The sequence below is a fragment of the Musca autumnalis genome, unplaced genomic scaffold (genome assembly GCF_047663935.1).
Source record: "Musca autumnalis isolate F117 unplaced genomic scaffold, ASM4766393v1 scaffold_1, whole genome shotgun sequence".
NCBI classification, from domain to species: domain Eukaryota; kingdom Metazoa; phylum Arthropoda; class Insecta; order Diptera; family Muscidae; genus Musca; species Musca autumnalis.
Genome location: NW_027411644.1, coordinates 310,929,249 through 310,952,209, shown reverse-complemented (window position 1 = coordinate 310,952,209; position 22,961 = coordinate 310,929,249). Strand labels below are relative to the sequence as shown.

The 22,961-nt window shown below is 35.3% G+C and overlaps 3 protein-coding genes and 1 pseudogene across 4 annotated transcripts in view; 1 reads left to right on the top strand and 3 right to left on the bottom strand.

Annotated features, from left to right (window-relative positions):
• LOC141389950 (uncharacterized) overlaps positions 1–22,961 on the top strand; it is a 39,943-nt gene that overhangs the window by 6,048 nt on the left and 10,934 nt on the right. The gene's annotated exons all lie outside the window — the stretch shown is intronic.
• LOC141389951 (sarcotoxin II-1-like) lies at positions 8,986–9,986 on the bottom strand. Its single transcript, XM_073962236.1, has 2 exons — positions 9,788–9,986; positions 8,986–9,695 (listed from the first exon to the last, which is right to left on the bottom strand). Exon 2 carries the CDS (start codon positions 9,654–9,656, stop codon positions 9,159–9,161), a length of 498 nt encoding a protein of 165 aa, XP_073818337.1. The 5' UTR covers positions 9,657–9,695; positions 9,788–9,986; the 3' UTR covers positions 8,986–9,158.
• On the bottom strand, positions 13,840–16,282 carry LOC141390949 (sarcotoxin II-1-like; annotated as a pseudogene).
• LOC141391445 (sarcotoxin II-1-like) lies at positions 16,606–17,539 on the bottom strand. The gene is made up of 2 exons (XM_073964328.1): positions 17,304–17,539; positions 16,606–17,241 (listed from the first exon to the last, which is right to left on the bottom strand). The coding sequence occupies exons 1-2, from the start codon at positions 17,471–17,473 to the stop codon at positions 16,686–16,688; spliced, it is 726 nt and encodes a 241-aa protein (XP_073820429.1). The 5' UTR covers positions 17,474–17,539; the 3' UTR covers positions 16,606–16,685.

Below are 22,961 nucleotides of genomic sequence, written 5' to 3'. Positions count from 1 at the left end.
AAATATTTTACTATTCCAAGGTAAAGTCTTTATTTGGGCCACTGCACAATAGGTATGTACATAATTTGGCCTGTTGTTGGATATAGCGAACATCGGTTATAAGAAACTACGTTTATAACGAACAAAGTTTTGTGTTCCCAAAGAATTTTTTTTACTATTTGTACACACATTCCACATCATAAAATTACCACGATTATAACGAAAATTGTGACCCCGCGAGTAGAATTTCATACAATTTGGTAGGATTTACAGGCCCGCTTTTAAGCACAAGCTGATGTCAACGAATTTAAGCAATGTTTCAAATATTTTAATATATAATATTTAAAACTAAGCTTTAATTAAAGTGTTACAGACGAACACGTTTATAAAATATTCTGAATTAAAACGGATAATTATTTCTTTCCCGTCCACAATTTTAGGCGGAGATATTTTATGACATCTGACACCCAAATAAGATAAGAAACATAAAAAAGTATTCAATCAGTCGAGATCCTTATATGGGGATATATCAAAGTGTGGACATATGTTTTTGATGGAGAAGTTTTTTGGGAACTGGGAACCTCAAATGCCGAATTGCAGATACTTGGGTGAAAAAACTGTAGGTAAAATAAAAAAAAAAACAAAAACGGGAGGTACCAATGGACCTACATAATGGACAGATAGTTCGGTCAAAAATACCGAAAATGAGGAGTCACCGTTTTATGGGGGCTATACAAAACATGGACATATGTTGGCAGTTTTTGGTGAATATGTTGTGTGACCATTGGGAACCTCAAATGTCGACTTGCAAATAGTTCTGTCGATAATTGTATCTAAAACCTTCAAAATACCGAAAATCGAGAGGTACGGCTATATTGGGCCTATGCCAAAACATGGACTTATATTGACAGTTTTTGGTGGAGATGTTTTGTGACCACTGGGAACCCCAAACGTCAAATTACAGGTAGTTCCGTCAAAAAATGTAGCTAAAATCCCTAAAATACCGAAAATCGGGAGGTATCGTTATATGGGGGCTATACCAAAAAGTGCTCTGATATAGCCAATCTTCGAACTTGGCCTGCCTATGGAAAAAAGACACTCGGGTGCAAAAATATAGCGCTCTAGCTCAATTATTGCGAACGCTAGAGTGATTACAACAGACGGACATGGTTAGACCTTTTTAGAATTTTATCCTGATCAAGAATATATATACTTTATATGGTCGCAACTGATTAGTGTTACAAACAGAAAAACAAACTTAATATACCCTCCATACTATGGTGGAGGGTATAAAAAAACGCAAAAAATTGCAACTTGGTATATTATGTAGTTGAACACATTCCCGATGGCAGAATTTCTGACAAAGTTGGACAATTTTGTAAAAGTCTAATATATAAGACTATAATTTTGTAAGACAAAAATCTTAGGTTGTATCCTATATAAGGATTTTTTTGCGCTGAAAGAAACATTTCGAAGAAAATTTTATCTTAAAACAGAAAGTACACACCGCCACCATTCCACTGAATATCATATCTATGTATTTCATTATTACCAAACTCTAATAAATTTTTAATATTTTTATACCCTCAGCCTTTAGGCTAGAAGAGTATATACACTTTGATACGAAAAATATCTGTCTGTCTGGCTTGTGCGCCCGATAACTCTCGAACAGTTCAACCAATTCGAACCTGTAAAATGGTCTGAACGATAACTCTCGAATGGAGCAATCGATTTGGTCAAAACTTTGCACATCGTATTATTCCTTCCCGATATAGATCTGGTTCGAATATGAACTATATCTGTCCACTCCTTCGGGTACCTCCAACACAAAATTCGGATAAAGTGAAGTTTAAGGGCTCCTCTCGGATGGTTTTGTAATTTTTTCAGTAAGTTTTCCGTGCGGCTCCCTTTATGACGCAAGTCCATACTTCCTGATATATTAGCCTAAAAGCTCCAAAAAACCCTGACGGCACCAACCTAAACCGTTTTTGATTGATGCAGGCTTTGACCATCGTGTTATTTCATCCAGTCCAGTACGGGATAGAAATATAGACTATATCGGTCCACTCCTTCGGGTACCTCCCACACAAAATTCGGATAAAGTGAAGTTTAGGAGCTCCTCTCGCATCGTTTTGACTCTTTTTCAGTAGATCGTTGGAGCGGCCTCATTTACAATGGTACATTTTGTTCCGGAGTAAGTCAATACTTCCTGTCGGATATTGTGCGGAGTAACTCTAAAACTTTTTCAAAAATTTCTTTCAAACTTCCTTTATGAGGAAATGTTTGGTATATGTCAATGATTTGGTGTAATCCCACGTTACGGTACCTACAGATTTTAAAGCATACTCGTGATATAAAATCAATATATTTATATACGGCATAATTATAGTGTTTGGTTTTGTTGTTTTTTTTTTCTTGGTCAGTGGCTCAGGGTATTTCTTCGTTAGCACATCTGACTGATACGTCCTTACTTGTTTATTTTGCCTTCGAAATTTTGACTTTGACTTCGAATTATACCGCAAATTTTGAATATTTTTGAAAACAAATTGCATATCCCTATAATTTGATATGTTCTTTCCTCAAATCAAATTATAAAACTCGCGTTATTAAAAGTACAAAAAATAGACTTTTTGCCTAAAAACCTGTCCAAATTACCTATAGTGCACTGAGGAATAATGCTAGTGTGTCAGCTTTGAACAAAGTCTGAAATTCGAGTGCGCTTATTAATTAGAATATGTAATTATTATTACAATCCGTTATTTGGCAATGGAAGTTTTTCCTGAGTAGCTTTCACGTCGAGAAGTAACGAGGTCCGAGCAAATATTTGCAAATCAATTGGACAATAAATGCGACTTTTACCACGATATCGTAAAAATCGACTATTGGTCCCATACAAATTATACCATGTAAACACTGGCATCCAAATATTTTGAGTAAATGCGTCAAAGGAATAAACAACTTAAATTATCCATTTTATTTCCCTTTTTAATTACTTCTTAATATTGACAAAAATAAATAATAACATTTGATAAAATGAACGACCGAACTGTTCATATTGTAGAGAAAAGAGCTGTGTATGTGTAAATTCCCACCAAGATGAGGGTGAATCCCAAAAGAGCTGAAATCCAAACAAAGTTGATAAGAATGGGCGTTCGGGCAAAAATGTGCTAAAGTATAAAAGACCAAGAAATTTACAAAGATGGCATCAGAACACAAAAACACATTGCAACGAAATAATCAATTTCTTAAAAAAGGACGTGGAATACAAACATGAAGTGCCTTTTATTATTAGTAGCATGTGTTGGCATTTTAGCCATTGCTAAAATAACAGAAGCCCAACCCCAGAGAGTTTATGTACAAAAACTGCCATATTATCCCCCACCTACCAAGGCACCAAGACCCATAAGGGTCCGACGTTCTCCTGATAGTCCCTCAACAAGGTAAGGACATAATTAAAATTTTTGTGTATGACCTACTTTTAATGATGCGGTTTTTTTAATAGGAATGGCATTTCAATTAAAACCAATTCAGCAAGTGGCACTCTATATAACGGTCCGGCCAATAAGATCGATGGTACAGTTACCCAAAGTAAAACATACTTCCCCAACGGCAAATTTGCTGAATCCTTGTCGGGTCATTGGATTGGGAAAATGCACATGGCATTGGTGGATCTCTGAGTCGTGATATTAACAAGGGTGTTAGTGACAGTTTTACTAAATCGCTGAATGCCAATATTTTCAATAATGGCAGAAATAGCGTGGATGCCATTTACTCCCAGTCACACACTAAGTTGAATAATGGTTTTGGTTTTAATAAGGAAAGTGGTTCCCTTAATTGGTCCAATGCTGGTGGTCATGGTTTGAATGAAGGTGTAACACGTTTCGAAGGATTTGGCAAACAAGGATCTATTGGTGGTCACACAAATTTGTTTACCTCCAATGATGGTAATACTCGTTTAGATGCCTTTGGTTCCGGTTCGAAATGGTTAAATGGTCCGCTACAAAATCAGAGAGACTTTAATGTTGGTATTACTGGAAGTCATTTCTTCAGAGGTTAAGCAAAAGCTTGCTTCCCCTGGAGATTGCAGTTGAAGTTTGTTAATAATTTAATAATTTAATAAACATATTTATTGGAATATGCATTAAAATTTTTTATTTATATTGCTGCGTGAAAATTTTAGCTGTCTATATAATAAAATATAAGTATACATTAGGGCTATAACCAACAAATACTCAGCAAAATTTGAAGGGAGGTGTTCCATGCGATGACGTGATTTCATGACATCTTTTGCATTGGTTCAGACGAAGTCGTGAAAGATCCGATCTTTTCATTAGGAATGAATAGCATCTTTTGGGGTCCACGCTCATATAAAATTCATCGATGAAGATGCTAAAAAGATGACATGCCAGATCACTTTCAGCCATGATTGAATGGCATCGAACATTTTGCTGGGTAATTCTCGAAGAGAGTAACCGATTTAGTCCAAAGTTTACATATCGAAATTAAAAAAAAAATGAGTAATAAACAAGTGAGCCAAGGCTATAGACGGGTTGAGGCCGACTATGTGATGCCCTACACCACTACCCCTGTGCATTAAGTTTTGACTGGTAAAATTCAAAATACGTATTAAAATTTAGATAGCTTAGCGCCTTTGCTCTGAATGTCTTCATTAATACAGGTCAATTTCTTGTTGGCCTTTTCTCCACATACGTTTTTTTTCAGTTTTTTTTCTCTGTCCTATCAAAATTGCGACCTGCAGCGTGATTACATAAAATTGGAAAAATGGGATGTATTACCGACTATTGGGATATCTCCGTTATTTAGCAACCTACGCCAACCTACTTTGCATCATTGTAAAGGTGGGATTTTCTACTTTCATATTTAGACTTCATATTTGGAAGGTCCCCAACCAAAGCTGTGATATTCGTCATTATTATTAACATCGCAAAAATGAAAAGTTGGGTTCTCTTAGCGGCTATTGCCACAGTTGTTTGGCCACCTACGAAAACCTACGTTACATCGTTGAAAGGTGATATTTTCTACTTTCATTAGCAGGTTTTGCTATTGATACACCCCATATAGAAGCGAAAATATTCGCTTTAAACTAAAATGTTGAATTTTTCTCCAAAAAAAGTTTTTTGCCCATTCCGACACCTGAATATTATCCAACCATCATCAAAATCAATAGGCTTCTTCCCCTCCGGGACCTTCATCAACACCAAAACCAATTTATAATACCCTCCCCACATTGTGTCATGGGTATAAAGAATCAAATTCGGACAGGGCCGACTATATCATACCCTACACCATTGTGAATATGTGAACTATATTTGGATGTATGGGACCTATACATACATATACCAATTTTCGTAACACATTTCCAATTTCGCGTTTGGAGCATCAAATACACAAACACGGCCGAAAGCTATATCCAATTTTCGACCGAATTCAATATTGTTTTACAATTTTATTTCTAGACCGAAATTAGTTACTTCTTCTTCTTCTTTATTTGCCAACCCGTATTCGGGTGTTAGCGATCATACAATTATGTTTTACATTGTTAACAATTTAATTATATTTTTTATTCCATTATAGATAGGTTTCGATTCTTGGCAGCATTCAGGAGGTTTCTTTCGTCTTGCAGTCCCGTCCATTCTTGAATATTTCTTATCCATGATGTTTCTTTTCTGCCTCTTGGTCTTTTTCCATCTATTGTGGTTTGGATAATGGCTTGGAGGAGCTTATATTTTTCATTGCGCATTATATGGCCCAGATAAGATGTTTTTCGGCTTTTTACATCGCGTGTTATTTGTCGTTCCACATTCATCCGTCGTAGTACTTCTTCATTTGAAACGTGGTCAGTCCAGCGAATTTTTAGAATACGACGATAAATCCACATTTCAAAAGAATTTAGTCGTTTTTCGTCGGCTAATTTTATCGTCCAAGTTTCTGCAGAGTATAATAATACTGACCATATGTAGCATCTGACAAAACGTATTTTCGTTGAAAGGCTTATGTCATGGCTGGTTAGCGTTTTCTTATATTTGGAAAATGAATTTCTTGCCATTTCGATTCGGCACTTAATTTCACTTGACATATCCCAACGGTCATTTATCTGGACTCCTAGATATTTATATGTTCTTAGACGTTCTATTTCTATGTTATTAATTATCATAGGTACATTATTTTCCACGTGTTTTCTGCTGACAATCATATATTTAGTTTTTCTTATGTTTATTGATAATCCATATTTTTCGCTGGTCTTCATGAGTGCATCTATTAGTCTTTGTAGCCCTGCTAAGCTGCTCGCCAGTAATGTGGTGTCATCAGCGTAACGAATGTTATTGATGAGGATGTTATTTATGCTAATGCCAATGTTTTTGGAAGCTATTGATTCCTGAAAAATTTTTTTCAGAATATATATTAAAGAGAAGAGGTGACAAAATACATCCTTGCCGTACACCTTTCGAAATTAGGATATTATCAGATAATTCACCATCCACTTTAATATTTGATACTTGTTTCCAGTATAGATTTTGAATACATCTTTTATCACATTCTTCTAGTCCAATATCGGTTAAAATATCCATCAACTTATCGTGTTTTACGGTATCAAATGCCTTCTCGTTGTGGACTACAAAGAAAGAACAAAGAAAGACGTCCTTTTGAACTTCGCGGCATTTTTGTACTAGAACGTGAACTCCAAGCAATGCTTCTCGGGTACCCATGCCTTCTCTGAATCCAAATTGTGTGTTACCCATATGCATCTCGCATAATGGGTATATACGTCTGTGTATTATTTTTAAAAAGATTTTTAGAGCATGGCTCATAAGGCTAATTAGTCTAAAATCACCTCACAAATTCGCATTGTTTTTTTAGGTATGGTTACACATGTAGATTCCAGCCAGTCTTGAGGGTAATGTCCTGTGGCGTAAATTTGATTGAATAATCTCAATATTAGTTGTATATTTCTTCCTTCTATTAGTTTCAGTACTTCGGTGGGTATTTCATCAGGACCCGATGCTTTTTTATCTTTCATGGTTTTTATTGTTGCTCTTAATTCTTCCTCTGTAATGGGTCTTATCGTTAAACCGCTTTGATATTCTGTATTTTGTAATTGTGTTCGACTTTCGTCCGTAAATAGAGCTATTATATATTTTTCCCAAAGTTTTTTCTTTTCAGAAACTTCGTAATGGGCTATATTGTTTTCATCAAAGAGAAATGTGGAAGATCTTCTGGAATATATCCCGGATGCCTCTTTCAATTTTTTATGGAGATTGAAATCGTCGTGGAGAATTTGTAATCTTTCAATTTCCTGACATTGTTTTCTTATTTGTGCATTTTTTGCAGTTACACATTCCAAATTTCATTAAAATAGGACATATATAGCGTATTTGGTGCAGCAAATACGTGAAATCTGCCAGATATGTATGGGAACTATATCCGAATCGGAACCGATTTCGATGTAATTTGTCACATCTATTTCTACACTGAATTCAGTCACACCTTCTAAATTTCTTTGAAATCGGGCATACACACGTTTATAGAGAGTTTGGTGCAACAAATAAGTAAAATCGACCGGAAATATGTATGGAAGCTATATCCGAATCTGAACCAATTTTCACCAAAAGACGTCCCTGTGGCAACAAATTATATTCCCCAATTTTCAGCTGAATCAGACAATAAATGCGACCTTTACGTTGCGAACGTACGGACGGACGGACATGTATAAATCGTCTCAGAAAGCGAATCTATGTGTATCCCTGAAAGGAACTATGGGTCTATCTCGTTTCCTTATGCATGTTACGTACAAATGCTCAAATACATAATACCTCTTACCACAGTGTGGTGTAGGGTATAAATATATGAGGAGGGAATATGGGCTATATCGATACACTACTTCAGGTAGCTCCCACACAAACTTTCCTAAAACTAGGGTATAGTTTGTTCGGGGGCAAGTCCATACTTTCTGAGATAATGGACCAACAGCTATATAAAACCCGGTCCTATTTGGCCGAAACTTTAAACATCGTAAAATTTCTTCCAAATGTACGTCAACCTTCCAGAGGTATACATCAGACAATATCTACGGATACCTCCCTCACAAAGTTCATCATTTCACTTAAGTTCAATTCAAAGACTGTCTAAAGAAATATTTACCGAATGTACTCCACGTGATCCTGTTTTCAGCGATATTACAATTTTGTGGGCAACCTCATGATTCCCAAAACAAAATCCACTTTCCAAATGGATTATGTTGGTCCATTTCTTCACCACTTTTGCGCTTTAAACCAAATCAAAATTTGGCAAACATTTATTCGGTCGTTAAGACAAATATTCAAAAAGGCTCGATATTTTTGTCGGCAAGTTCATACGTCCAAACAAGGCCACAAAATACTTACTTCATTTTTGGGGAAAAGGATATCTCGGTGGTGTAGACCGTATTCGATTTGTTCATAGATGTCTCAATTCACACAGGCTGAAGGTACATCTACATATGTCGGCAAAGCCGACTTATACTTTTGTACTTGTTTTAGTAAAATTCCCTTTATAGTGCTACACGGTTTCCAACATCTAATACACATACTCGTACATATGTATATTATCGCCATATTAACATCTTTATAGGTACATAAATTATATTAGATTGTATACATACATATTTTATTGGCGTTTGACTAGTGAACATAAACTTCCTATTTTATTTGTTTCGACATCTGAGGAATGCCAAAACAACATTGCAAATAATCATATGTGCATTAATAAATAAAAAATATCCATAACTTTCAGTAAATAATTTAACAGCTGTTTCTATTTAAAATTCAATTTAGACACTTTCGCAAAAACTTTAAAATGACCGACATATACATATATTTTATTTGCTTAAAAAGGAATATAACCACCATTGCAACCTTTATGTTGTTGGAGGCAGGAACTCACCACTTTCTGTATACAAAGCGAGCGTTGCAGCCTCTACACCACACATCTTAATAAAACTCGATTACATAAACATTGAAATAATTAATTTATTAGCAATTTTTCATTTAAGTTAAAATAAACTTCTATGACCCCACTTATCCTCGGAAATAATGACTTCCACATTCCAATAAATATGTTTATTAATTTCTTAACACCTCTTTTAAATTCAAATACAAACTCCTGGGGAGGCGAGCTTTCTCTTAACCCCTAAAGAAATGACTTCCAGTAATACCAACATTAAATTCTCTTTGATTTTGCAGCGGACCATTTAACCACTTCGAACCGGAACCATAAGCATCAAGACGAGTATTGCCATCATTGGAGGTAAACAGATTTGTGTGACCACCAATTGATCCGTGTTTGCCAAATCCTTCGAAACGTGTTACACCAGCATTCAAACCATGACCTCCAGCATTAGACCAATTGAGGGAACCACTTTCTTTGTTAAAACCAAAACCATTGTTCAACTTAGTGTGTGACTGGGAATAAATGGCATCCACGCTATTTCTGTCATTATTGAAAATATTGACATTCAGCGATTTGGTAAAACTGTCACTAACACCCTTGTTAATATCACGACTCCACCAATCCACCGGATCCACCAATGCCATGTGCATTTTTCCAATCCAATGAACCCGACGACGATTCAGCAAATTTACCATTGGGGAAGTATGTTTTACTTTGGGTAACTGTACCATCGATCTTATTGGACGGACCGTTGTATAGAGTGCCACTTGCTGAATTGGTTTTTATTGAAATGCAATTGTTATTAAAGAAAACGGCAAAATTAAAAATAGGTCATAGACAAATTTGTTAATTATGTCCTTACCTTGTTGAGGGACTATCTGGAGAACGTCTGACTCTTATGGGTCTTGGCGCCTTGGTGGGTGGAGGATAATATGGTAGTTTTTGTACATACACCCTTTGAGGTTGGGCTTCCGTTTCTTTGGTAATGGCTAAGAAGCCAACAACAGCTACCAATAATAGAATGCACTTCATGTTTAAAGCTGTATTTTGATTGTATGAACAATTTCTTGTGTTCTGATGCCATCTGTTTTCATTCCTCAGCCTTTTATACTTTCAACGAAATGTGTGCTTGACCCATCGTCTTATCAATTTGTCATGCATTTGTTTTTGAACTGGGATTCACCATCTCACAGGGAATTTACCCAAGCAATATGAACTGTATATTGCAAAAAGTGAAAATAAATCCCCATATCAACATGAATATATTTACCGTGGCAATGGTTAATAAGACAATAAAATAACGTCAATCATGAATGAAATATTACGGAAGTTGTAATGTGTGTATTTATGTAAGTCATGTTGTGGAGACTCAAATTGACGAGCTTTAATTTTTAACATTGTACTGTGGCACTTTTTTTGCCAGGGCGAAGCCTTATTTGGGCCACTGTGGTGTAATGTTTGTGTGCCTGCCTTGAGTAAAATCTGTAATTCTAAGATTGTCGTTACCAATGTATAGAATATGTAATTATTATTATAATAGGGGAGGACTATTCAATTGAGCGGCATGATACCTGTCCGTTATTCGGCATTGGAAGTTTTTGCTAGGTAGTCTTCACGTCTTGAGAAAATGACACGCAAAATGGTTCAAAAATCGATTTTCCTTACCAAAACCCCAATTTATTGTCCTCACCGATTGTTCATTTCTATATTGGGTCAAAATATTGGAAGGTGTGGGTGTGGCGTGCTTCTAAAGATGGAAATTTTTCCCCGTTTTGGAAAATATGTAATTTTGCAAATTTCTGGAGAAAGAAATAGATATTTCTCGGAAACTATAACATATATTGTGTTAACTTTTTTTGTTAGGTAGTTAGAATTGTTGCCTTTAAGAAACGTTTTAATAAATTACCGTAGCGTTTACACGTAGAGAGCTATTTTATTTATCCACAGGTACTAAATTTTACTGAAATTAAAATTTTAGTGGAGTAGATCATTAAGGGAACATTATGGAACACGGTTTGTTATTAGCAGAAAGATGCCCGAGAGTGTTCTCTTTTAGCCCATATATACTTTTGTATACGTCCCGTTCCGTCCGTTTAACACATTTATAAATGTATTGAAATTACAAGGATAAAATGTTCCGTCCCAGCATTTGTGCTAACGAGGGTATATACACTTTAATACGGGCAAAATGTGCCTCATCGAAAAAATGGTATTAGACGCCAAGTATGTTTGGACGAAATCCGTTTCAGATAATTTGGGGTCGATCTAGCAATGTCCGTCCGTCTGTCTGTCTGGCTGACTTGAACGCATGATAACTCTCGAACGGATTAACCGATTTGGTCCAAAATTTGGCTTTCGTAATATTTTGTCCAAACATAATTTAAGCTCGAAGATGGGTCATATCGGCCCACTCCCTCAGGTTCCTCCCCCACAAAAGTTCAAAAATGTGCGCAAAAATTATGCACACGATAACTCTCGACGTGACTTACTGACTTGGTTTATACTTTGCCCTTCGTAATATTTCTTCTAGACATATATCAAGTTCGAATATGGACTACATCAGTCCACTCCTTAGGGTAACTCCCACACAAAATTTCGAAAAAGTGCAGTTTAAGAACTCCTCTCGAATCGTTTTGATTTTTGTTGTAACACCTTGTATTACGACGTTACAAGTTTTTTCGGAGGTAAGTCTATACTTCCTAAAAAAATGACCCGAAAACTGTAAAAATCCGCTATGGCACAATGTGTAGTGGATGGAGCGCATGATAACTCTCGAACGGATTGATCGATTTGGTCCAAAATTTAGCAGTCGTAATATTTTGCGCAAAATTAAAACAAGTTCTTTTATTGGGTGTTGGCATTTTGTAATATATAGGAAAATATAAAAAAAAACAAAAACGCTCATATTTTCATGACAAATAGTAAAAAAACTCAAAAGATTATGGTTGACCTTGAATTCCTCCTACTAAGCCGGATTTGACCGTTTATGATTCACCGGAAAACTGATTGTGTTGTCTATCTAACTAAAAAAATGAAAATATCTCTATCCCGTCAAATATTACAGAATTTCGGCTAGGAAAAAACGATTCTGAACCTCTATGCGCCGGCAAGTAATGCGGTCAGAGCAAATCTTCGCAAATCTATTGAACAATAAATGCGAACTTTACCACGATATCGTAAAAATCTACTATTGACCCCATACAAATTATACCATGTTCACAGTCGCACCCAAATATTTTGAGCAAATGCGCCAGAGGAATAACCAACTTAAATTATCTATTTCATTGAATTTTTTTTGTGTACATGTGGCTTTACTATGGACATAAATATGTCTTATTTGGACATGTTACAAATAAGAGATCACCTTAATATTTCGTAGTTAGGGTATGTATTTCAGAAATGGTGCTTTTTAATAAATTTTATAATTGGAAGTTTCTCATACCGACACCGTTGAAATATTTTCAAATATTATTTTTGGTTCAAATATTAGCGTATCTTGACTATAAGTTATAGTTTATATAAATGGTTATAGTTTTGTTTCTAAAATATTATTTTTGAGAATTTACAAAATGTCTAAAAAGTGGCGAAGCCTCCCCACCCAAGGGGCAGCTTCGCCATCGATATTGAACATTCTCCAACAGACTCTAAAACTGTAGTTTACCATACTTCTTCTCTAAATATCAACATTATGCAAAAAAGGAACATGTTTTCTAATGAATAATCAAAAATGTTTTTAATATTCACAAAAAGTAACCGATTCTAGCGGTTATTTGAAGTAGATTCCTTTAATTTAGGTACAAAAATCATAATATAACTAAAATAAGATACGTATAGGATAATATTTGATTTTAACTTCACATTATAGTGTGGTATATCTATGGCATAAAGAATTTAAGTTAAACGTTACAAATTTCTAACATTAACCCACCACGCCCCTATCATGGCGTAGGCACCCCATCCCTTACATATTTCATAATATTAATATATTGACATTTGCAATTGCTTTTTTCATGCGAATTATTGGGATTTATATTCTTCAGTTGTTGTCTTCTAACGGTATAAAATGTGTTTTTGATATCACAAAAGATAAAGAACATATCACAAAAAATACCTACCATAATAATTTTTCCCAATACCCTGAAAACACAAAACCGCGTGCGTCCGCTATCATATCTATGACACAACTGCCAGCTTTTGGGAGATGATAGATCATCATTAGACTCACAATTTTGCCCTTAACGGATTATTTCTAGCACTTGTATTTTGCAAGAAAATCGGCGCTGGCGAAGCCAACCCAGTGGCGAAGGCGCCCCATGTTACCATATATTTTTTTCTCTTGTTTTTAAGTCTGGAGTACTTCAATCTCAATTGAGATTGAAACTTCAACCAAAACAAAACAAACATATTTGTTCTCTTTAAAAGTGTGACTTTTTATATTTAATATACATACATACGTCAAATGAATGTCACATACGTCATAATTTCTGACAGACCATCTATGATAAAGACATGTTATGACATTTGAGCTACAATGTATTATAGAAGCAAGTAAGAAAGGACTATAGTCGGACCGGACCGAACATGCGATACCCTACATCCCAGGGTGATAGTTTCCATTTTCTTTTTCATAATTGTGATATTTTGATAGACGATAAACTACCAGATTGGTCCATAATTGTGTCTTAAAAATTCATTACAATTTATAATGGACATATGAACAAACGAACATACAAAGAAAGAATGCTTTATATTATCCACCTATTAAGATCGTTATATTTAATATATAAACATCTAACATTTTTACGTTAGAATATAAATGAAAGACTCAAATGCACATTCCAATAAATATATTTAATAATTTCTTAACGCCACTTTAAAATTCAAATACAAACTCCAGGGGAAGCAAGCTTTCTCTTAACCCCTGAAGAAATGACTTCCAGTAATACCAACATTAAAATCTCTCTGATTTTGCAGCGGATCACTTAACCATTTCGAACCGGAACCAAAAGCATCCAAACGAGTATTGCCATCATTGGAGGTAAACAAATTTGTGTGACCACCAATAGATCATTGTTTGCCAAATCCTTCGAAACGTGTTACCCCTGCATTCAAACCATGACCACCAGCATTGGACCAATTAAGGGAACCACTTTCCTTATTGAAACCGAAACCATTGTTCAATTTAGTGCGTGATTGAGAATAAACGGCGTCCACGCTATTTCTGTCATTATTGAAAATATTGGCATTCAGCGATTTTGTAAAACTGTCACTAACACCCTTGTTAATATCACGACTCAGGGATCCACCAATGCCATGTGCATTTTTCCAATCCAATGAACCCGAGGAGGATTCGGCAAATTTACCATTGGGGAAGTATGTCTTACTTTGGGTAACTGTGCCATCGATCTTATTGGCCGGACCGTTATATAGAGTGCCACTTGCTGAATTGGTTTTAATTGAAATGCCATTGCTATTAAAGAAAACGACATAATTAACAAGTAAGAAAAGTCTATAGTCGGACGGAGCCGACCATGGGATACCCTATACCACTATCCCTGAACCATCGCTCTCCACGGAATTTCTTTTCAATGATTGTGAAAATTTAATTATCAAATATCAGAGATGTAATGTATAATATTTATGACCAAAACCAAAAAGTTATCTAGCATGACAAAGACATTTTTGTAGCAGGAAAGGAAAATTTAGTTCACACAAACTAAAATGTAATGAAACCCACTTATGTAGTACTACTACTTCCGTTGTTTAACCGCTACGTTATTGAAATTTTTACCAATTTCACACAAAAGTTTCAGTCCATTGAATCCGCTAAGTATTATCTGATCTTCACGTTGATTTGTACGCTTCTTCTTCATCATAAACTCAAACTTTGTTTAAAATTTTGCGGGTTATTATTTTGACCTACAGAGCCGCTACAAAATTGGTTAAAATTTTGTTTTTGGTCCATTTCATCCCCTGAACATTTCACGATCATCACCAAAAACTAATCATTTCTATTCTGGCCCGAACCCAACCTCCTTAAAAAATTCGTTACAATCGGTCCATAATTGCGGCCTTAAGCTTGTTTGCAATTTTTAATGGACGGACGCACATCGCTAAATCGCTTTATCTCGTCGAGATATGACGAATATTTCGTGGTGTTACATAAACTTTTGGAGGGACAATATGTAGCATGGGATAAAATGTGGTTCTCTACACAGAACCCATTATATATTAGGCATTAGGCCCGTTATCTAGCAAACACTTTATTGCAATTTACATCAGAGGAAAGGTCAGTAGTTTTTTCCCATATGTAGGCTACTTTGCGTAATATATATGTCCTCAAGGAATTAAAATATCGACCAAAAATAACATTTTTATATTTTTCATACAACTGTAATGGTCCATTTGACCCGCTAAAGAATATCAGATCATCATTCAAAATTGTAGGCATCTTTTTCGACCCATACTCTTACCCGGTGCAAAATTTCGTGACTATTGATGTATAATTGCGACTTCTAGCGAGTTTATTATTACACTACAAACAAATAACGGAATATATTAGGCTGTAACTCTGTTATCTGATCATGCCCACCAACATAATTGGCATCAATTGAAAGGTCAAGCAATCCACTTTCAAGTTTATCTCACTTGTCCGGAATGTCACTTCCAGGAATTAAGATATAAGCTGTATATTAAAAATTTTCACAATTTTCACACAAAAGTTTTGGTTCATTTAACCCTCTAAATATTATCCGATCGCCATCTCAAGTTGCAAGCTTCTTCTTTGTCATATACTCTTACCTTATTTAAAATTATAATTATAAAAAAATTATTGAGACCTACAGAGCCGCTACAAAATTGGATAAATATTATGTTTTTGGTCCATTTCATCCGCTAAATATTTAACGATCATCACCAATAGGAATAGGGATCTATTCTGATCTGAACCCGACCTCCACACAAAATTTCGTGACGATCGGTCCATAATTGCGGCCTGGAGCGTGTTTACAATTTATAATGGACAGACGGACGGACGGACGGACGGACAGACACACATCTCAAAATCGCTTTATCTCGTCGAGATATGAAGATTGGTATACCACATTGGGGGTCTCCGACGAATATTTCGCGGTGTTACATGAATTTTTACCAAAACAAACTTATAATACCCTTTTCCACATTGTGGTATAGGGTATAAAAACAGCAAACTTATTTTTTATTGAAATTATGGATTTGCTTCAAGTTTTGAAGAAAAATTCCCAAGTTTCACGAGATGTACTTAGATGTATCCTATCAAAGTGCTTATACTCTCGTTAGCCGACCACTTTTCAATTTATGGACACAGGAATAATAACATGTTATGACATTTGAGCTAAAATTTATTTTAAAAGCTAATAAGACAGCGCTATAGTCGGACGGCACCGACCCTGTGATACCCTACATCACTATCCCAGGGTGATAGTTTCTATTTTTTCATGATTGTGACATTTTGATTGACGATAAATTTCCAGATTGGTCCATAAGTGTGTCTTAAATATTCATTACAATTTCTAATGGACATGCGGACAGACGAACGTACAAATAAAGAATGCTGTATATTTTCCACCCATTAAAATCGGTATATTTAATATATAGACAACTAAAATTTTTACGTAACAATATAAATGAAAGACTCAAATGCACATTCCAATAAATATTTATTAATTTCTTAACACCACTTTAAAATTCAAATACAAACTCCAGGGAAAGCAAGCTTTAGCTTAACCCCTGAAGTAATGACTTCCAGTAATACCAACATTAAAATCTCTCTGATTTTGCAGTGGACCATTTAACCATTTCGAACCGGAACCAAAAGCATCCAAACGAGTATTACCATCCTTGGAGGTAAACAAATTTGTGTGACCACCAATAGATCCTTGTTTGCCAAATCCTTCGAAACGTGTTACACCTGCATTCAAACCATGACCACCAGCATTGGACCAATTGAGGGAACCACTTTCCTTATTAAAACCAAAACCATTGTTCAGTTTGGTGTGGGACTGAGAATAAATGGCATCCACGCTATTTCTGTCATTATTAAAAATATTGGCATTCAGCGATTTGGTAAAACTGTCACTAACACCCTTGTTAATATCACGACTCAGAGATCCACCAATGCCATGTGCATTTTTCCAATCCAATGAACCCGATGAGGATTCAGCAAATTTGCCGTTGGGGAAGTATGTTTTACTTTGGGTAACTGTACCATCGATCTTATTGGCCGGACCGTTATATAGAGTGCCACTTGCTGAATTGGTTTTAATTGAAATGCCATTGCTATTAAAGAAAACGGCATAATAAAAGTAGGCCAAACAGAAAATTTAGAATTATGTCCTTACCTTGTTGAGGGACTATCTGGAGAACGTCTGACTCTTATGGGTCTCGGTGCCTTGGTAGGTGGGGGATAATATGGCAGTTTTTGTACATACACTCTCTGGGGTTGGGCCTCCGTTATTTTAGCAATGGCTAAGATGCCAACACATGCTACCAGTAATATAAAGCACTTCATGTTTGTAGTCCACGTTCTTTTTTAAAAAATAGATTATTTCGCTGGAATGTGTTTTTGTGTTCTGATGCCATCTTTGTAAATTTCTTGGCCTTTTATACTTTAGCACATTTTTGGCTCGAACGCCCATTCTTATCAACTTTGTTTGGATTTCAGCTCTTTTGGGATTCACCCTCATCTTAGTGGGAATTTACACACACAGTGCTCTTTGTTTTGCAATATGAACAGTTCATTTCGTTGGTTATATTACATTTTATTATTTATTTTTGACAATATTAAGCAGTAATTAAAAAGGGAATCTACATTTAAAAAAAATGTCCCAAAAATTGCAAACAAAAATTGAACTGTTTATTCTAAGAAATTAGGTATTCTGGAAAAGTTATTGTGTTTTGTTCTCTAAACAAAGAGCTTGTGTTTTTGCAAAATTATTCACTATATCATAATATAAAATAACACACAATGAAACTATCTACAAATTTAGATAATTAAGCAAACAGAAAATTAGAAATGGCTATGTAGTGTACTAAGAATTATATAATGTATCTATTTTTCAGTTTATTTTATAGTATTTATAACAACATATTTAATGATTAAAATAAACAATCAAAATACTATATTTGTTGTTTCATGCTTGAAATTATTTCGGTTTATCGGAAATGTCTATTAGGAAGGTCCAAAAAAACTTTTTTTTCTAATTTCCTATCCCCTAAATTTTTTCCATTTGAACCAAAAAACCTTTTATATGAAATATAATGGCGATCGGTTAACGTTGACCCATGCCAACCTAGCGATCCATAGTAATTTGTGTGGGACAAAGGGGCATTTTCACCAACATTGTCTAAATGCCACAATTATGGTCCGATCGATTAAAAAACTTTACAGTTATTGTCTTCAAACAATTTAATTTTTTTTTTTAAATTAGAAAAAAATATTTCTTTGGTTTTCATAAAACTCCCATAAAAACTGATATACTAAACAAATGCCCAGTTGTTTAAAAAATTGTAAATAATATGGGAAAAGGTATGGAAACAAATAAAAAAAGTATTAGTCGACTTTGCCGACAGAGATATACCCTAAGCCTGTGAAATACTTTTTTTTCCCAAAGAACTTATGTCAAAATTTCCAAAGTATACTCGAACATACCCCCAGGAGGTCGGTCCTATCAGCTTTCGGGTCCTTTTCCCAAGAAGTATGGTTGCGCCCATCAAAAAGCTTGTATGATTGTAAGAGGGGCTTTGAGCGCAATATTTTGTAAGCAAAATCATAACGATTCAATAGAAGGTCCTAAACTGCACTTTTCCGAAATATTGTGTGGTTTCCGAAGGAGTTGATATACATATACAGTCCATATTCTAACCGGATTTATGTCTCGTAGAATATTACGATGTGTAAAGTATAGATCAATATGTGCACCATTTTACCGACCTTTTATGGGGGAAGTACCCGAAGGAGTGGACCGATATGGCCCATATTAGAACTTGTTTTAATTTTGCGAAAAAAATTACGACCTTCCAATAGTTTGACCCAATTCTTTGGTTTCCTTAGTTTAAATATGATTACTATCGAATCCCTCCCTTATTATAATAATTACATGTTCTAAACATTGGTAATGAGAAGCTTAGAATTACAGATTTTGCTCAAGGCAGCCACACAAGCAATACACTACAGTGGTCCAACTAAAATCTTCGAAATGTTATAGCAGTGAAAATTCTCTATAAGATTGACCTCAATGATATTTTCGTAGGTTTTACCGTCTTTGAGATATAGAAGTTCAAATTGGGACAATGCACTGACTGTATCGTCTCCGTATAAAACAATGTCATGAAGGGTGCACCTTACCTAACTTTAAATGAAAACCGCTTACATCTGGAAAGTTTTTGCGGATTGTCAGACAGCAATTTTAATAGATGAGAAAAATCCAAAAACAAGAAAAAAATCGCTGGAGCGATTTTGAAATAAATGGTGGTCATAATTCACATTTTTAGGTTTATTTTAGGTTTTCAGGATTTTTCCAGAAAACGTTAAGTCCTTCCGAAATAGGACTAAAAAAATTTGTAGACGATTTTCACTGCTACAACAGTTTCTTTAGTCCCATTGCTAAACGACTTGCTGCTTCCAAGCAAAATCATGGAAACCTAAAACAAATCTAAAAAAAAAACTTCCCAGGTGTAGGCGGTTTTCATTTAATGTTAGTTAAGGTGCACCCTTCGAGACATTGTTTTATACAGTCAGTTCATTGTCCCAATTTGAACTCCTATATCTCAAAAATGGTAAAACCTACGAAGATATCATGCAGATCAAACTTGTAGAGAATTTTCACTGCTATATGATTCGCTCTAATCCCATTCCGATAGGGCTTGCGTTTTCCGAACAAAATCGTGAAAACATAATAAAGCCCTAAAAATTTGAACTTTGACCGCGATTTATTTCCTTTTTTTTCTAACCTATGAACATTAAAGTTTCAGAATCCGCAAAAACTTCCCAGGTGTAAGCACCTTTCATTTAAAATTAGTTAAGGCGCACAGTGACAATTAAAGCTCTTCGATTTGTGTCTCCACAACATGACTCACATACATACACACATTACAACTTCCGTAATATTTCATTCATGATTGGCGTTATTTTATTGTCTTATTAACCATTGCCACGGTAAATATATTCATGTTGATATGGGCATTTATTTTCATTTTTGCAATATACAGTTCATATTGCTGGGGTAAATTCCCTATAAGATGGTGAATCCCAGTTCGAAAACAAATGCATGACAAATTGATAAGACGATGGGTCAAGCACACATTTCGTTGAAAGTATAAAAGGCTGAGGAATAGAAACAGATGGCATCAGAACACAAGAAAGTTTCCATACAATCAAAATTCAGCTTTAAACATGAAGTGCATTCTATTATTGGTAGCTGTTGTTGGCTTCTTAGCCCTTGCCAAAGAAACGGAAGCCCAACCTCAGAGGGTGTATGTACAAAAACTACCCTACTATCCACCACCCACCAAGGCGCCAAGACCCATAAGAGTCAGACGTTCTCCAGATAGTCCCTCAACCAGGTAAGGACATAATTAAAAATTTTGTCTATGACCTATTTTTATACCCTATACCACAATGTGGAAAAGGGTATTATAAGTTTGTTTTGGTAAAAATTCATGTAACACCGCGAAATATTCGTCGGAGACCCCCAATGTGGTATACCAATCTTCATATCTCGACGAGATAAAGCGATTTTGAGATGTGTGTCTGTCCGTCCGTCCGTCCGTCTGTCCATTATAAATTGTAAACACGCTCCAGGCCGCAATTATGGACCGATCGTCACGAAATTTTGTGTGGAGGTCGGGTTCAGATCAGAATAGATCCCTATTCCTATTGGTGATGATCGTTAAATATTTAGCGGATGAAATATACCAAAAACATAATATTTATCCAATTTTGTAGCGGCTCTGTAGGTCTCAATAATAGTCCGATCAACGCGTAATTTTAAATAAGGTAAGAGTATATGACAAAGAAGAAGCTTGCAACTTGAGATGGCGATCGGATAATATTTAGAGGGTTAAATGAACCAAAACTTTTGTGTGAAAATTTTTAATATACAGCTTATATCTTAATTCCTGGAAGTGACATTCCGGACAAGTGAGATAAACTTGAAAGTGGATTGCTTGACCTTTCAATTGATGCCAATTATGTTGGTGGGCATGATCAGATAACAGAGTTACAGCCTAATATATTCCGTTATTTGTTTGTAGTGTAATAATAAACTCGCTAGAAGTCGCAATTATACATCAATAGTCACGAAATTTTGCACCGGGTAAGAGTATGGGTCGAAAAAGATGCCTACTATTTTGAATGATGATCTGATATTCTTTAGCGGGTCAAATGGACCATTACAGTTGTATGAAAAATATAAAAATGTTATTTTTGGTCGATATTTTAATTCCTTGAGGACATATATATTTCGCAAAGTAGCCTACATATGGGAAAAAACTACTGACCTTTCCTCTGATGTAAATTGCAATAAAGTGTTTGCTAGATAACGGGCCTAATGCCTAATATATAATGGGTTCTGTGTAGAGAACCACATTTTATCCCATGCTACATATTGTCCCTCCAAAAGTTTATGTAACACCACGAAATATTCGTCATATCTCGACGAGAACAAACAAGCTTAAGGCCGCAATTATGGACCGATTGTAACGAATTTTTTAAGGAGGTTGGGTTCGGGCCAGAATAGAAATGATTAGTTTTTGGTGATGATCGTGAAATGTTCAGGGGATGAAATGGACCAAAAACAAAATTTTAACCAATTTTGTAGCGGCTCTGTAGGTCAAAATAATAACCCGCAAAATTTTAAACAAAGTTTGAGTTTATGATGAAGAAGAAGCGTACAAATCAACGTGAAGATCAGATAATACTTAGCGGATTCAATGGACTGAAACTTTTGTGTGAAATTGGTAAAAATTTCAATAACGTAGCGGTTAAACAACGGAAGTAGTAGTACTACATAAGTGGGTTTCATTACATTTTAGTTTGTGTGAACTAAATTTTCCTTTCCTGCTACAAAAATGTCTTTGTCATGCTAGATAACTTTTTGGTTTTGGTCATAAATATTATACATTACATCTCTGATATTTGATAATTAAATTTTCACAATCATTGAAAAGAAATTCCGTGGAGAGCGATGGTTCAGGGATAGTGGTATAGGGTATCCCATGGTCGGCTCCGTCCGACTATAGACTTTTCTTACTTGTTTTAATATTTGTTTTGTTGTTTTTAATAGTATTTGACAAATATCGAATTGTTATTACATATTTTACCTGTAGACGTTAGAGATAAAGAAAAACAAGTAAAAAAGTATCAGTCGGCTTTGCCGACAGAGATATACCCTCAGCTTGTGTATATTGAAACAATTTTTTTCCAAAATACGTCTGTATTTAGGGGGTTTTAAAAATTTTGGGCGTTTGAACCGACAAAAATGTTGATTAGGATTAAAGATCAAAAGTTTTGCGGAGGAGATACTAAAAGGAATGGATCGACATTGACCGTTATGGAAGTAGCACAACATATGGTGCAATAGGGGGTTTTTACACTCTTCGGGCTGTTTGTTCAAGAAGTATGGACTTGCCCCTAAAAAAACTGTTACCATCGTAATTGAGGCAGCGAAAGCAAGTTGATTCAACAAAAATCAAAGTGATTCGGTATTAGGTCTTAAAGTGAACTTATCCGAAATTTTGTGTTGGATGTACCGGATGGAGTGGACAAATATAGTCCATATTTGAACGTGATCTATATCTGGTAGATATATTAGGATGTGTAAAGTGTAGACCAATTCGGCCACTCCCTTCAAGAGTTACCGTACGAACAATTTTTCCGAACATTTTTGAACTTTTGTGGGGGAGGTACCTGCAGGAGTGGACGGATCTGGCTTATCTTCAAACTTAAACTATGTTTGGACAAACTATTACTAAGGCCATATTTTGGACCGAATCGGCAG